Genomic DNA, 16,276 nt, shown 5'->3' with positions numbered 1-16,276 from the left:
TTTAGACAAATTTATGAGTTCTGAAGCATTTCAAATGCTTATAAAAATACCAAATGAATTTCATGAACTATTTGCAGCTTTCTAGATAAGATTTAAGTTGCATTTTAGTAAAGAAATCTGTAACTTTTTTCTCCTACAATGTAACTGGCAAGCATGTTTATTACACTCAGAAGCCAATATAATTTAGTTTTATCAGGTTTTGTATCTGAATTTATATAATTTTCAAAAGCATTCTTTGCTTGCATGTTTCTAGTGTTTAATACTCTACTTGTCATTTAATTTATTTATGACAGAGAAATTAAGAACCATTGTTGATTCTGAGCACCATAGTAGTATAATAAAATACAGCCTGTTGCTATTAAATAGGAATAACAAAGCAACAGCAACAGATTATTTAAAATCCAGCCATCCAACTGAAAAGATAATAAAACTCTGAAACTCTGACTCTTGACAAAAGAAAAATACCCCACTAAATAAGCTAAGAATCTTTTTTTTTTTTTTATGGTTTAACTTTTCCCTTTTCATACCTTTCTAGGCTTTAAAATATTAACAACTGATGTTTGTTCATATGTAAGCTTTAAGGAAAACGCTGAAGGAAATAACTGAGCAATAAGCATAAGTGTTTGATTTTTAGGGATTTAAAAAAAAAAAAAGGAGTTAGTTGGCCTAAGGCTAAAATTTTCATTACATCAATGAAAGAAAGAAAACAGAAGCCAGCAGAGGGAAGTTATAGAAACTGACTTTATATAAACAGTGAGAAAAATCTTTTTCCATGGCCACCTACAATGTAGCTACTTTACCATCCGTATGATTTTTCTTTTACCAGTGGCACAGCAGCCTGGGCCCCATCCTGCTGTTTTAGAACAGGTTACAGTTCAGCCGAGAGGTTTGCCCTTCACAAGATCAGGCTAACAGTTTTTCAGAGAGAGCAAAAACAAAAAAAATATTTCCACATACCTAAATTGACAAAGCTCATGACCATGTCAGCATCATTCAGAAAGTTGGTGTCGTGCAGGCTGGCTAAGGGAGGATTCTGTGTGGTCAGGGGGGTCATGCGAGATAATTGTATTCTCCTTGAATATCCATTTGGAGAGGCAGGGTATCCTTTTCGTATCCCTCTGCTCTCCCCTGCCATTGATCCCTTTAGTGAATACTCCAGCTCCTCAGAATCCTCTTCATTTGTCATGGCATTATACAGGTCCAGCATGAAAAGGGGTGCAGAAGAAGCCTGCTTTCCTGGTGAAAATGGTCTGGGTCTGTGAGGTAAACCCAGGATAGAGAGAATCTCTCTCTGAATCTCCCTTCTCTCATGGTTCCGCAGCCTCCTGTAAATAAAACTCGAATGGACATGATTGTCTCCTAAACCTCCCTGTGCGTGACCCACCAGAACCCAGCAATTCCAGAGCAAGCCCACGAAAGCTTTGAGCGCAGTTAGGTTCATCTTTGAAAAGAAAAAGAACAAGTTAAAAAAAAAAAAAAAAAAACAACCAAAAAACCAAAAAAACAAGAAACAAACAACTTTTCTCCTACTTGTTCTGAGTTCCTATGAGGTCTGCTTTCCCAGTAGCTGAAAAACAAAATTTACCTATTCTTCATGTCAATGTCATCTCTAAACGTAACATCGTAACATCTTTGGTGATTCCTCACCCCCCACCCTGTTTAAATATTATGGAATGTGTCAGGTTGCAGTTATTTCTAAGAAAGCTGAAATTCAGACTTCCAATTTTCCACTGTTGTTATCGTTTTTTCTGCATTTATGGAGCAGAAGACCAGTATTTTGTCAGCTGACCTAGGCATTCCTATATAAACCTTAGAAAACCAGGTCTTTGGTGGGGAGCTGTATTAGCAAGAGATGTTCTTCTGACACATTGTAGTTCCCAGAGTTATCTTCCCTTGTTATTCTGAGTTCTTCGTACACCTTGCGCTCTTCCCAAGATAAAATCCTGAGTCACAGATTTGTCTTGATCTGTACCTTGGTGGTGTAACACATATTTGTCCAGCAGCCTGGAGATAACTTTAACATCTTTTGAATCGCTTGAGTGTAAAGTAATTCTAAAGCATGTACTAATCAAATTAATGTGTTGCCATGAATTTACTTGCAAAAAATAACCTTCTGTAAATCCATTCAACCCTTTTCAGCTTCTGAACTGTTATTTCCAACTGTAGCAGGCACAAATATAACAGCTCTCTTCAAGAGAGATCTAAAGACTAATGTAAGCACAACCCTGCTGAGAAAGAAGAGGCTTCTCATTGTAATTTGAAACGGGTATAGCGAAAAAGTCCTTAACCCTTCTCTTGCCAGATAGAGCTTTAAACCTCTCCCCCAGCTCTCCAATTTACAGTAATACACCTAAGTTTGGTTATTGGCTGTTTTTTTCTTAACAGCTTGAGCAATCAATTTAAACTTTAACAATTTTAGGATATACAGATGGTGTAATATGGAAGCTCTTGTTAGCCTCCTTACGAGTCTATGGTTTAGTAAACCTGAGTAGGAAATTCTCATAACAGACTAAAATTGCATCTCACTAATTCAAGAAAAGTTTATGTTTTAGGCAAATTTAGCAAGCAAAGGTGACCTTTTTAATAAACTCTGCATGAAATTTTGTCAGTGAGGCTTGATTCACTCTTTTCTAAAAATGTTGGGAATGCATTCTGAATGAAAACAAATTTATTCAGCGAGCAAGATTTCAAATTGTGCACAGCCAATGCTGTAATTATGGTTATAGTCACAACTTTCATAAACTGTAATTTGCAATGATAATTTGTTCAAAGAACATTTTTACACATAAATTGCTATACTACTTTTCCCAGTAAATACGAAAAGCTAAGATTTAATCCCACAGCCTGTTATTACCTGGAGAAGGAAAAAGTATAACTGAAGAAATAAGAATATTAAATAAATTTTAAAGCTGTTTCCCATGAAGTTAAGGTTCAGTGTAGAATTTTTTCACAGCCAGTAACTGGTATTTTCCTCTTGCTAAAACAAAATCACTGTGTCAAATTTCATACTGCTCAGATTATTGGTGGTCATTCTCCTTGCTGCTAAAATTTGCCTTTAGCCTTCAGGAGACTTTACTTTGATGTAGAAAAACTGGACAAAAAAGGGTTTTTATCAACATGAAATTAGGGGGAAAAAAAACTAGGTATATGAAATCCATCCCTTTGGGTTTTCCTTTACATGACACCTACTCAGCAAATCACAGAGTCCTTGAGTAAACTTGGGATTGTGACAGCAAGTATAGTCACACCCTAAGAAGCCAGGAACAATTTATCTAGTATATTAAGCACAAACAAGTTTTACAGTCTAGTCCAGCCATCACCCAAATAAAGCTGATTCTCTCTCATAAATCAGCACATGTAAAGAGCAATGCCTCTCCCAAGAAAGGATTTATCTCACGCTAGACCTGCTGAATTGGCTCTAAAATTAGGAAGATATTTAGCAAAAGTCTTCATTTCCTTAGCAGAAGAGCAATCACAATAAGAACACATTTTCATTCCTTGCTAAGGTGTTCCTTTAAAATCTATTTGTTAAAAGAAAAGCATTATTTCCTGGTTTGTCCTCTTTTCACTTGTTCTGCTCGGTCAGTTGCAATGATATATGAGACTTTACCATACATATGTCTTTTCTGAATTTGGCCAACGCATATCCTGCAACAAGATTTCTTCCTCTTTTCCAGTAATATATTTCCTTTTTTCCCCCAAGCGTTCATAAAAGCCATTGGATTGATTGCTCAGAGGATTTAAGTCCTCAGCCCATCAGTTTGTCCAGCAGCAGAAATTTCCTATATTATATCACTAGAATGTCCCACATTAGTTAAATTTTTTTTCATTAAAAAAGCCAAAAATACCTTTAAATTCGAGGATATTTTTATGTAGAAAAAAAAGTTTCCAGACAGAAACGAAATAAGAACAGATCAAAACCAGTAATCATATGTTTGATGAAAAGAGCTCCTGTTATTTTTTTGTAGAGCCACAACCAAACAAGTAACATAAATACAAAGCATTTATTTTACAATAACTTGCAGTACATTAAGGCACCAAATCTTCTGGACTAGAAAACACAAATATTTTTTTAAAAAAATTATTAACATTAATATTAATTTTGCATAAGCCTATATTCCATAAACACTCATTCTTATGAGTAGGTATTTCATACAGGGCAGACACAGCTCTAAAACTGAAAGTCTTTGCTGATAAAGGGAAAGGTGTCTGTAATAGCTGATAGACCCCGTTTTACACTTCCAATATGAAACTATGAACTTCTAAAGAAAAAAATACCATGTACAATTTCAGCATGTCAGCATATACACAGATAGACTTCTTTTTTTCTCCAGACACTAAACCTGGTAGCGACATAAGAAATCATCTGAACAGCCCTTACCCAGCCCTTTGAAAATAAAAGACTAAAATTTCTCCGGAAGTGAGCTCCCCTTCGGGATACATATCTGACAGAGGAGCACCTGGAGAGCAGGGACTCAGAGGCAGAAAAGCAGCAGAGCACTGTGAAGGCACCTTGGCAGTACAAGATAGGAAGCAGCTGCATGAATTTCTTAAACAATGTGGCATGTATACACATGATGAGTGAATTCAGAGCTCATTACATTTGTACTAATCTAAACAATGTTAGAGAAAATATAGAGTAAGGGAAGTAATGAAACCTGGGAATCCAGATCTTGCCAATCTTGAATTCCAATGGATCATCATTCACTATAAAGGTGAAAAAAATTATATGACCACACCACTATAATCATGGAAGCTAGAAGTGGTTTTGTGGGCAATGCCCACTACTCAAAAATACACAAAAATCAGTGGATGACTACTCAATGCAGAATCCCTTTGGTTCTCAATGTCACATCAAGAGAGGGGTTTCCCCACAGCAATGATTCTCTGCAACTGTTGGGCAAATTAGGCTAAAATGCAGGCCCTGTTCAGGACATTTGCAGTCTAAATCTGAAAGCTATGTATGCACAAAGAATGAATCTAATGGCCCTTTCACCCCTTAATGACCAGCTGAATTTGACATTCAGATCAATACAATGTATAAACAGATGATCCAGCATTAAAAATGTTTAAGTTTGTTCTTATTACCTCCCTGCAAGGCTATTGCTGCAAACAGTACATGGAGAAAACTCCTATAAAAGGGTTTCATGAGAGCTGGAGGACAATTAGTTGCTAAAGCTGCAGATTCCCCAGCAAAAAGAGAGCACATAATCTGGACATCTCCTGGGGGAGAAATGTGACACGGACACCATAATTTGTCAAACCTGTTACACTACCTGTTATCCAACTCAGATTTACAGTGGTATGGACTGCATAAGGTGTACACTTGAGACTTCAGACATAAGTATGCACACATCAAAATGTTCCAAATGTCCAATCAAAAAACCTTGTACAACAACTTTCGCTCAGTTTTTTATTTTATTGAATTGGATGTTGTATGACAGATGTATTCTTACCCTGCTAACATAAGAATGAAGCACAAATGTATTTTTCTGCATCACTGAAAGACATGTCTTCTAATGCAAAGATAATTCCATTTGTAATGGGCACAGTGTGAAAACTGGTAGAATTAACTGCAGAAATTGGGAGCTGAGACATCAATTAAGTATGATGTTTGTAAACCCCTTTTATTCAGAGTATTATTTATTTATTTAGAGAGAGAGACAGTACTTCCATTTTATGCTACAGCAAGAGGAGTCCATTGCAAAATAACACTTACTATGTGGAAGTGTTCAATACTTTGATTATAGTATTATTTATTCAGTTACCAACCAGTTTCCTGTAGCAAACAAGTTTTTCATCCATGCATTCGAAAGCACAGGCAAAATCACAAATCGGCTTAGGAGGTAAGTCATCAAGCATTTTATAGATGGCATTTAATAGAACACTTTGTTTAAAATTTGCAGAAAGGGCTCCAGCTTTAAGTACAATAATTTATGAAGTTTGTTCTATTCACAGTACATACACAATGTTGTGAAACTATCAGCACCGAATACTCTGCAGCATTAAAATTATACTTTTCTTTGACATTAAGAAAATTGAGAAAAATAATTTTACAATCTACTTGAGGACTTTTTAGAAACTTGTTGTATTCAAGGACTAGGGAAAAAAACCCCCTTGTTTCATACATACACTTCAGAAATGAGAACAACAAAATATACAATTAATAATATGATTCAACATCACAGTGCTATCATTTGCATAATTTAAAACCCAAAAACCTCCCAGAAATCCCACTTCGTTTACAATATACCCCTAATTATCTTAAAGGGGGGAAAAAAAAGGGGAACTGCACTGAAGCAAATACAACATACTCGGACAAGAGCAACAACATTTGTAAGTAGTAATGCAAGATTATTAAAGATTATTCTTGGCTCAGCTTGTAGAAGGGTTTTATTGTGCCCCAGCTGCAGACTGGTACCTGCTGGTCTCCTTGTTCTCTGGCTGCAGCACGGCTAGAAGTATCTTGTGCTGCTCCCAGGCTGATTGAAGCACTTTTCCAGGGAACTTCTTCTGCCTCTTGCTGAAGTTCTTTTTATTTTCAACTACAGATTCACACAGAAATTAATTTCTAAACAAATGCCTTCTAGGTAGCTGCAGTGCACTGTTGTTCATATCGTGAAATACTCTACCTATTTAAACATAGGAATTATTACTTCCCTTGAGCATTCTGCTACTCTATTCCATAGCTGTGGCTTTAGCGCCTCTACTGGCAATGGGATAGTGCAGCAGTCTCTTATTCTCTCTCTAAATTAGCTTTGGGGGTTTTATACCATTTTCCTATGCTTCATTTTATGCACACTCTCCCTCTCTTCCCAGTACTTTCTCCTACTATGTATCTCTACATTTAGTCTGCTACTTCAATGTGCGGCCTCTGATCCCACATGGACTTTCTTTTCAGCTTTCTAAACTTTAAATCTTTTTTCCCCACCATCTCCATTTTCACATTTCTTCTTTCCCTCTCCACATATCTGCAGACAGATGTTATTTTCTTCTTTTAAAATTACTTCCTTTGTTTAGAAAAGTCTCCCCTTTTGTAAGAGATCAGCTGGCCTCTCAGGCAGTAAAAAAGGAGCTGCTGCTCCAATACTTTCAATTGAAAGTGATCACTACCATGAATCACACAATCCTTGAGAGACTAGTAATCTCCTGCTGTTGAGGGAAGATTGTGAAAGAGAAAGATATGCATGGTACAACTGCTGGACTGTGTACACCCTAAAATCTTTGGTATGTGCTAACTGATCTTTCTTCATAGAATCATAGAATAATTGAGGTTGGAAAAGAAGTCTAAGATGAACAAGTCCAGCCATTAAGCACTGCCAGGTCCACCACTCATCTGTGTCCTGAAGTGCCACATCTATGTCTTTTAAATACCTCCAGGGATGGCGTCTCAGCCATTTCTCTGGGACAGGCTGTTTTACTGATTGACAATCCATTCTGTGAAGAAATTTTTTATCCAACCTTCCCCTGGTGCAACTTGAGGTCACTTCCCCTTGTCCTGTTGCTTATTACTTGGGACAAGAGATAGACCTCCTACTTCCCCAACCCCTCCTTTCAGGTAGTTGAAGAGAGCAATAAGGTCTTCCCTGAGCCTCCTCTTCCCCAGGCTAAGCTACCCCAGCTCCCTCAGATGCTCCTCATAAGATTTGTGCTCCAGGCCTTTCACCAGCTTCATTGCCCTTCTCTGGACTTGCTCCAGTCTGGTCCAGAACTGGACACAGCATTTGATGCGTGACCTCAGCCATGCTGAGTACAGAGGGACAATCCCTTCCCTGGTCCTGCTGGCCACACTATTGCTGACACAGGCCAGGATGCCACTAGCCTTCCTGGGCACACACTGGCTCATGTTCAGCCAAATGAAAACCAGCACCCCCAGGGTTTCTGTGAGCAGATTTCCAGACACTCTGCCCCCAGCCTGTATTTCTGCATGGGGTTGTTGTGACTCAAATGTAGGACTCAACACCTGGCCTTGTTGAACCTCATAAAATTGTCTTTGACCCATTGATCCAGCCCATCCAAATACCCTTTCTTACAATCCAGCATATCAACACACCTGCACAGCTTGGTGTCATCCACAAACTGACTGAGGTGCACTTGATTTCCTGGTCCAGACCATTGATAAAGATACTTTAAGGGGTTGGTTCAAATCCCTGATCCCTGGGGAACACCGCTAGTGGCGAGTCACCAAGTGGATGTGGCACCATTCAGCACCACTCTATGGGCCCAACTATCCAGTTTTTAATCCAGCAAAAAATGCAAATGTTAAACCTGTGGATCTATTTAATAAGCCAACATGCTATAGCACTGTGGTGGCAATGGTAAAACACAAATCAAGAAATGTCTTTAAAATAAAATACTGTTTTCCTGAATTTCTCTCATTCAAACATACTCTCTTCTAGCATGTAATGCATTCATCTTGCAAAATTACTACGACAGGCCATGGCTGATGAAATTTATTTAATTAACAATGGGCAACTGTTGCCAGTATTTAATATGGCAGTCTGTTCAAACCAGAATTTATTAAGCTGGCAAAGCAAAGGATTAAAGTGAAAAATCAGTTTATGCTGTTGGTCTAGAAAATCCATTTTTTTCTCTCAGATGTTTGTTATGGTGGTTGAGAAAACCTGGAATACTGGAGAAAGTATATACCTAAACTCTGCAGTAAATTGGCTGCAAAATTTTACATTGAAATTGAAAGATTATTGTACCTACTAAACTTTCCTTTATGTAGCCAGAGGTCTGAAAACATGACCTGCATGATGTTAAATAGAGTAATCCAAGTCTCTTGCAAAGTGGGTTTAGGCAAGAGGAACATGATTTACATTGCAACCCTTGCATCTGAAACTACATTGTAATCTAAACATGGAAGAGACATGCGAGCAGTCCTTTGTTTCTGCTTTTTTAGCTTTACTGCTTTCCGTGTTTGTTCCTTAACATTTAGACCTTTAAACTGGAAAAAATGGTATTTTCTGCAGGAATTCTAGCTAAGCCATGCGAATTATGAAAGAGCTATAGATGCTGACTGAGATTGCAGGACAGTGTTTTCCTTTGGGAAGTGGACTCACGGTGATATTTTCATAGGTTTTGCTATCTGTTGTCATCAAAAAATATATCTGCCTTTCCAGCAACAAGAATTGAATCATGAAAAACAAACTGAGTCTTGTTCATGAATAGCTTAGATTAGGATGATACATGTAATAAAAATACTTCTGCATAGACCAAGCATGTGAGTGTACCTTCTCACTGTGATTTCTCAGAGCAGATGCCCAGTACTTCCTGTGCTCTTTTTATCCTCTTTATCACCTCTTCAGTGAGAAAATGTACACTGGGACAAATCAATGAGAATTCGCTATGACTTTTAGACATTTTGGATATTTTGTGTGTGCTCCTGTGAACTCTGCTAGAAGAACCAGGTGCAATGGGCTGGCAGAAAAGCTTCCACCTTTGAGACGTTGTTGTCTCCTGGCTCTGACATATTCCTTTGGCATGAGAAGGGTGCTAGAAAGGAAAGGTCAGTCTCATGGCAGAAACATTTTGCAACGATTCATTCTGAGGCCCAAGGTTAACTATGTTCTCATTTCTTCATTGTAATTCAAAGTTAATCAGTCTTCATTATTTCTGTAAAGCTTTGTGGAGTTTGTTTTTCTATGTTTATGGACATTTAAAGAACTAAAAATTTCTGTTTTCAAGCAATGACTGATCCTGTTAATGTAGGCAAAAAAATAAAGTACGTTTATACTACAGAATAGCCAGAGAGCCTCGAAGCCATAAAACTTCTGGCTTATTTAGTGCTCTCCTAAAAAGCATAAAGATGACCAAACAGATTATTTGTATTTAAAAAAGAAAAGAAAAAAAAGGGGGGGGGGGGGGGGGGGGGAAGAGAGAAAAACTTTTCAGTCTAAGAATTCAGTTTCCAAGTTCAATCTAAAATCATGTTTTATGGCTACATTATAAATTGCTTAAAAATGGGGTTTATAATGGAAATGGTGACAAACTTAACTATGGCAGCACTAGCAGGCGCCAGCATAATTACAGTCTTCTCAAGACATAACTTATTACAGGCTACACAGCAGAGCCAGTATTTTGTATTTTAATTAAGAAACCTGGATTTTGTTTGTAATAATTGACTGTTATGCTGCCCCTCTTGCCAGGACACTCTTTTACAAGAGACTCTTGCCTCTAGTAGTCTTTCTTTGTTAAATATTTTAAATACATTTTATATTTTTGACTAGAAGATTGCATGCATTTTATAGGTCATTATTAACTGTCTTTTGATGACTTCAGTTGTTCTATATTTTTTTAATGGAGATCTTTGTTCCTCTCATCTGTCACCAGAAAAGGTTTACAGTTTAGGTCTCTGAGAAGGATAATACTATAATATCTGTGTTATCTGCTTCAATCTGTACCATGTAGGCCTTCCATAAGAAAGCATTTTCTTTGGCAATGCTCTCCTAATGCCCTAGGCATGTACTACTGATCTTGTTGCCCAGAGACACCAAAACAATTAGAGTGTCTCTCTGCTGTCCCAACAATGGCATCATGTCAGCTCCCACCATGTGGGACAGAGAAGTTCAGTTCCTAGCACTGAGCCGTATATCCTAATTGTTACAACCCCCCTATACATTGCTGAAATTAAAAAAGATGGCACACCGTGGTCTGAAAAACACCAGCTGTTTGTCAGTGTTCGGGGAGAGCCAGCCAGGCACTGGGGCAATGCCACACGGGTTGCTGCCATCTCTCAGCACCTCAGAGCCTCAGTGGCGTCTGCTGGCCATGCTCCCCCACCTGCCCTGCCCTCACCCCTCACCTCTGCAGCAGTTGCTGCTACATACTCCTTCAGTTTTTCAGCTTTGCCTCTGTTTCCTGATTTCTTTCAGTTGTTCTTCATGTTGCAGGAGTGTGTCCTCCACTGCCAACACTGACAAATGCCAGTGGCTCTGTACATGCCTGGTCCACAAGCACTAGGTATCTGATTTTGACAGCAGGTAACTAGATGCTTGGAGACGGACCTTGATATGCACAAAAATTAAGTAGGTCACACCAGCCCATGCACAATTTTAATATGCTGTAGCTTAACAGGCACATGTACACATAGAAGCATTTAGCATTTTTAAGTGAAAACAACATATGAATTGGAGCAGTTCAGGACAAATAGAATATTTTTCTCAATTTTGGGGGGGTTTTTTGGTTTTTTTTTTCCTATGCCTGACTGGCATTGAGTACAGCAGACTCAGCAAAAAGCATTGCTCATAGTCCCTTTCTTTCTCTCTGTTTGGCCTCGGAGCAATGCTGTTCTAACAAACACTATTCAGTCATTTTCCCCCAGGACTGTCTACCAACCAGAGAGATTATCAAAGTTAATTATGTCACTTCCTTTCTTTTTTTCCAACACACTTGCAGACTACGAAAAGAGACAAAGGAGTCAGCCTTACCAGCACATCTCTGCTTCCTCCTACAGAACTTTGTCTCCTGCCAAGGGGACCTTCAAAAAGACTTTGCTGCTTTTGGATGTTCCAAGTGGAGCACAGGAAAAAGAGCATAGGAAATAACCTACCACTACATGGTATGGGAGGAAAAAAAAACCCAGAAAATAGTGGCATTGTCTTGTGATTTTCTTTTGTATCCTGAAGCACTTATCAGTATTACATTACCAAAGACTTATCGTTATGGCCAAACAGATGACTAAAATTTTTTTTAAAAGTATATTATTTATATTTGGTGTCCTTGGAGAACAAATCCAAAGTGAAGAGTTAGTGAAGGAAGAAAGAGACAGCAAGAAAATCCTTAGAAAAAGCAAAGAAATTGTATCACAGGCCTTTCTCAAATATCTGTATTTAAGAAATCAAATATCTTAAAAATCACTCTTCACCAGCTATTCATTAGGTGGCATAGATTTCAACTGTGTGAGGGGAAAGAAAAGCTGCAAAATATGTTTCAGTGATAATGCTCCGTCAGAAAGCAGCAGTCTGTGGGATGACTGGAAAGGATGAAGTCTGAGCCTAGAAAGCCCACATCTAGCCAAGGTCTAGTGAGCTCCCTAGAAAAGGAAAGTGTATTTGATGCTCTGGTGGATCATTTTCTGGACGTTTTCAGGACATACCTCCTGCTTTTAACCATGAGAAAGAGGGAAGGCTGTAAGGCGAGATGTCAAGCAAGTTCCAGTTCAGCTGATGCTACACAAGGGAAGGAGCAATTTTGTCCAGGGTAGTTGTCCAGCAAGAGAGGAACCCAGCATCTTCCAAGCACGGTTATGGAGCTGAGGGCAAGGAATAAGGGTGGGGTATGACCACCAGACTTCAGAGAACATAGCAGATTTGAGGAATGCTAATGAAGTACTATTGCAGTAAGTGCTAATGTAGGTTCAGTTCCATATTTTTTTCTCTGTTTGGTCATATGTTAAAACACTTTTTCATCTGATTCTCCAAATAGAGCTCGAGCAATATTTCATCATGCAGGAAGTGAGAGGGACCAACAAACAGACTGCATGTGACAACAAAAAGGAAAAAAACCCAGCCCCATGATTTGACTCCTTTATCCAAACTGACTAGATTGATTGCCTTGACATCACGTTTATCAATTCCACATGTTTTATGGGGAAACTTTTTCTAATTCCCAGAAAAGGATGCCTACAAAGGTGAAAGCAGAAATGGGTAGAATCCATCTCCTAGGAATATGTATTTGACTGCAGCACTTTGTTACTTTGTGCCATAGAAGGGAAGTTAATACGCCCTTCTAAAAGCAGCAAAAATTTTTGAAAAAATGCATGTATTCCAGAAACAAAACTTACAGAAAAAGAGGTACTCCAGAAAAAGCAAATAGAGAATAATTGTCTCTTCTGTGGTCAAACGGAAGACAGCTAGACAAAGTTCTTGAACACCAAGAGACTTTCCTCTTGAAGCATGTTGTAATATGAACATGAGTTATTGTCAAGATTTGGGCTACTCAAGAACAAGAGAGATAATTAAAAATAGTACTAGATGTCAGTCTCCCACGAATGATACACAAATATGAAACAAATGGACCTAAATCTCTGCCACCAGATATCAAAAGCAGAAAAAATGAGTAAAATTTAAAAAAAGAAGTGAAATGAAAGATTAAGGATTTTTATTGGAAGCATAATACTATTTTTACAGGATTTTTCAAAACAGAGTTTCCTATACAAAATGGTCAAGAGCTAAAAGCAAAAGCTTTTTTTTGTTTACCTGATAGGAAACCTCTTCTATCTCATGGTTTGTGTAAATAGAAGGGTCATTAAACATGAGAGCTCAACAGGAGCTGAGCAGCCAGATTTTGTGCTATCATTAGCAGTTGTGAATCCGTTTTCAGGTTCTGCAGTCATCTTCCATTTGTTCTCTGAATGCAGTGTGGAGCATGACTACTTCTCAGCTGAAATTGTTCTGGCAACTTCTGTCATAACATTGGAATGATAGGAAATGTTGGCCAAATCATGCAGGCGTTAGTCAGGCAGTGCACCTAATTAAGTCAGTGAGAGATTTTCCCTTCATTTGGACTGTGGAAATGGGTCTGTTTCTTCACTCACAGAACATGATTCTTACCTTTTGTTTTTTTGTTTGTTTTTGTGAAGTACTGAAGGATAACATGAACACTGTCTGGCTATTTAATGCAATAACAATCCTGTCCACAATGTGCCAACTCCATCCTTCATAGGGGGTCAGTTGGTCACAAAGGTGTGTGTGTCACAGCACACACATAAACTCATTCTAATCAGCAGCAAAATGTACTCTGGCCCCATTCCAGCAGAGCACTCAATCATTTGCTTATCAGTTGAAAGGATAACTCAAATACTCCAAATTATGAACACGCTTTTATGCCTTGTTCCATCACACCCAGAATGTTGGCACTATTTGCTTGGATTAATATTAATCAGAGACTGAAAGAGATGAAATGAGGGAGAGACGTTTAGAGCAAACTGACATTCCAAGCACCACAACACACAACTGCAATATTTTAATCCTACTAATACTTTTCAAATGGTTTTGTACAACCACCTGCTGAACAGATGAGATCTCTGATTAGAAACTTAAGTCTCTGGTCTTCAGGAATACTAATTTTTTGAAGAAATAACCTTGTTTTTAAGTCACCCCAAACCATTCCACTTGCATTTAAATTGGTGTCATGAGTATTTCAGTTTCCTGGGTTGAATATTGAAAAAGTCCTAAGGTCTTTGTTTTTCATAAAATTACTTCTCTTGCCTGCTACAGATGACACAATATCCATAAAATCAGGACCTCTTGCTGATGGCCCCAGCTGTCTTTGGGTGATGTCTCAGTACCAATAGTGCTACTGATCAGATTCCAGTCTGGCACAGCTTCTTTTCCACAGCCACCTTTCCCTTTCTGAACCATGGGTATACCCTACTTTTACCCATTGATTTATTTGTAATGAAATCTTACTCAGAGAAATATTTATATGATAAAGTAGTAAGGAAATTAATGTATTGTATGGATGACATAAAATATTACTCTAAATTACTGTATCATTTGAAAAAAAGTAACAAAAGAAATTAATCAAACCAGAAAACTTTGGTCATTAAAACTTAAAAGACAGTGACTACAGACAGTTACAGATGAACAAATGCATATGCAAACAAGAGTTAATGATAAATACTTGGAAAATACTTAGAATATGAGAGACACAAAAGTCTGTCAAAAGCAAAAATAGGAGAGTAAAAAAAAGGGAGGGATTCCTGAAGAGATTATATTTTATAGGAATTTCTTCATCGTGGCTCAAGAAAATACACGGAAATTGTTCAGTGTAATTTACTATGGAAAAAAACAAAAATCAGGGTGGATGGTACGGACCAAAGCTTTGTGGTTAACATCATGCTGCAAATATGTCGTCTTTAGTTTACAAACCAATATTTATGTACACCTCTGAAAAAAAAAATAGCAGGTCTCCATCATCCCTTTTAATGGTAGTAAGAAGCTGGTACCAGTGGAAGTGGTTCAGTCCCACACTCACTAGGCACATTTAACAAAAGACTCATGAGTAAAAGCACAGATATCCACACACAATTCAGTTAATGAGAGTGAAAAAATAACAGTTCACTTTTACATAACATCTATGCTTGTGAGTGAAGTTTGCACAGACACTATCATTTACACTTATTTAACCTCCTTTCTACACCAGCGTGAACTACCTGCCGTTTTATTTAGATTATTACTACCTGACTAAAATAATCTACAAATTGCCCATTAATTAAATCTCTTCTTATTTCCCATAAAATGGCTTGTACAACTGGAAACTGATCTCTGTTATTTTTCATCTTAGATTCACTGTTCCAGTGCCCACTTTGTTTTGACAGAAACACCCTAACTCCCTGTTGGTGACTATTAGCCACTTTTCATTGGGCCACTGTCTCTCTTGAGGTGGCTGGGACTATATCCATCCTGCCTAATGGCAGGCATAATGGTAGGCTCTTCACAGTCAAAAGAGAAGAATGGGTCTAACCAGGATGCATTTCATTTCTCAGGCATTTTCATCCTTCTCAAGAAGTTACAAGCCACTAGAATTCTGTAGTCTGTAATTCTCCTCAAAGGACAGCACTGCTCCTCAAACACTCCAGCTTTTCTGTTTAACAGGAGCTAGATGCGTGAATTATTCAATAAAGATAGTGGTACATGGATTTCTATCATGGGTTTTCCCCATAAATATAGAGAAAAGAGAATTGATGGAATATACCATGTCAACAATCTGCAGTAGCAGAAAGCATCTATCTTATCCAACACAGGTTGAGGTCATTTTCAACACACATGTGCCATTTACTGTTCACTGTGCAAGTACCATTGCTTCACTCCTAGCTGAAATAACTGTGATACTCTTACAAACTCAATATGTCTAGAAGACAGAATAATCCTGAAAATTAACAATATCTCATGAAAGTCAGTGACATTTTGATTAAATTAATTGTGGAAACTGTTTACTAAATATCTCAGTGAATTATTAAACTGAATATATTAAATATCTAAAATGTATAAATAATGAATTTCAGATCTGTCAGAATATGGATAAAATATATTATATGATAAAAATTATTCATCGCCACTAATAAATTTTCTTAAGCAATCTTAATCCTGCTTGCTGGTTTATGCTAAAGTAATATATGGCAAGCACTGGGGTTTCACTTAGAGCTTCATTTTTTCTCATAAGAGAACTCATGTTTTTGGAGAAACACAGATTTACAATCAAGGAGACAGCTATATGACAATCTTGATAGAGAAACTGGTCATATTGTGGGTATATTTAATAAAGAAAT

At 37.7% G+C, this 16,276-nt stretch overlaps 1 protein-coding gene across 1 annotated transcript in view; it reads right to left on the bottom strand.

Moving 5' to 3' along the window:
* BMP5 (bone morphogenetic protein 5) overlaps positions 1-1,441 on the bottom strand; it is a 56,821-nt gene extending 55,380 nt beyond the window's left edge. The window contains exon 1 of the mRNA XM_066180550.1: positions 958-1,441. Coding sequence (XP_066036647.1) covers positions 958-1,441 — 484 coding nt within the window. The remainder of the gene's footprint in view (positions 1-957) is intronic.
* Between the last annotated feature and the right edge of the window lie 14,835 nt (positions 1,442-16,276).

The sequence above is a fragment of the Chamaea fasciata genome, unplaced genomic scaffold (assembly GCF_029207755.1).
Source record: "Chamaea fasciata isolate MVZ Bird 193981 ecotype frontalis unplaced genomic scaffold, bChaFas1.0.hap1 SCAF_3, whole genome shotgun sequence".
NCBI classification, from domain to species: Eukaryota; Metazoa; Chordata; class Aves; order Passeriformes; family Sylviidae; genus Chamaea; species Chamaea fasciata.
The sequence above is the reverse complement of the archived record's forward strand: the minus strand, read 5'-3'. Positions and strand labels throughout refer to the sequence as shown.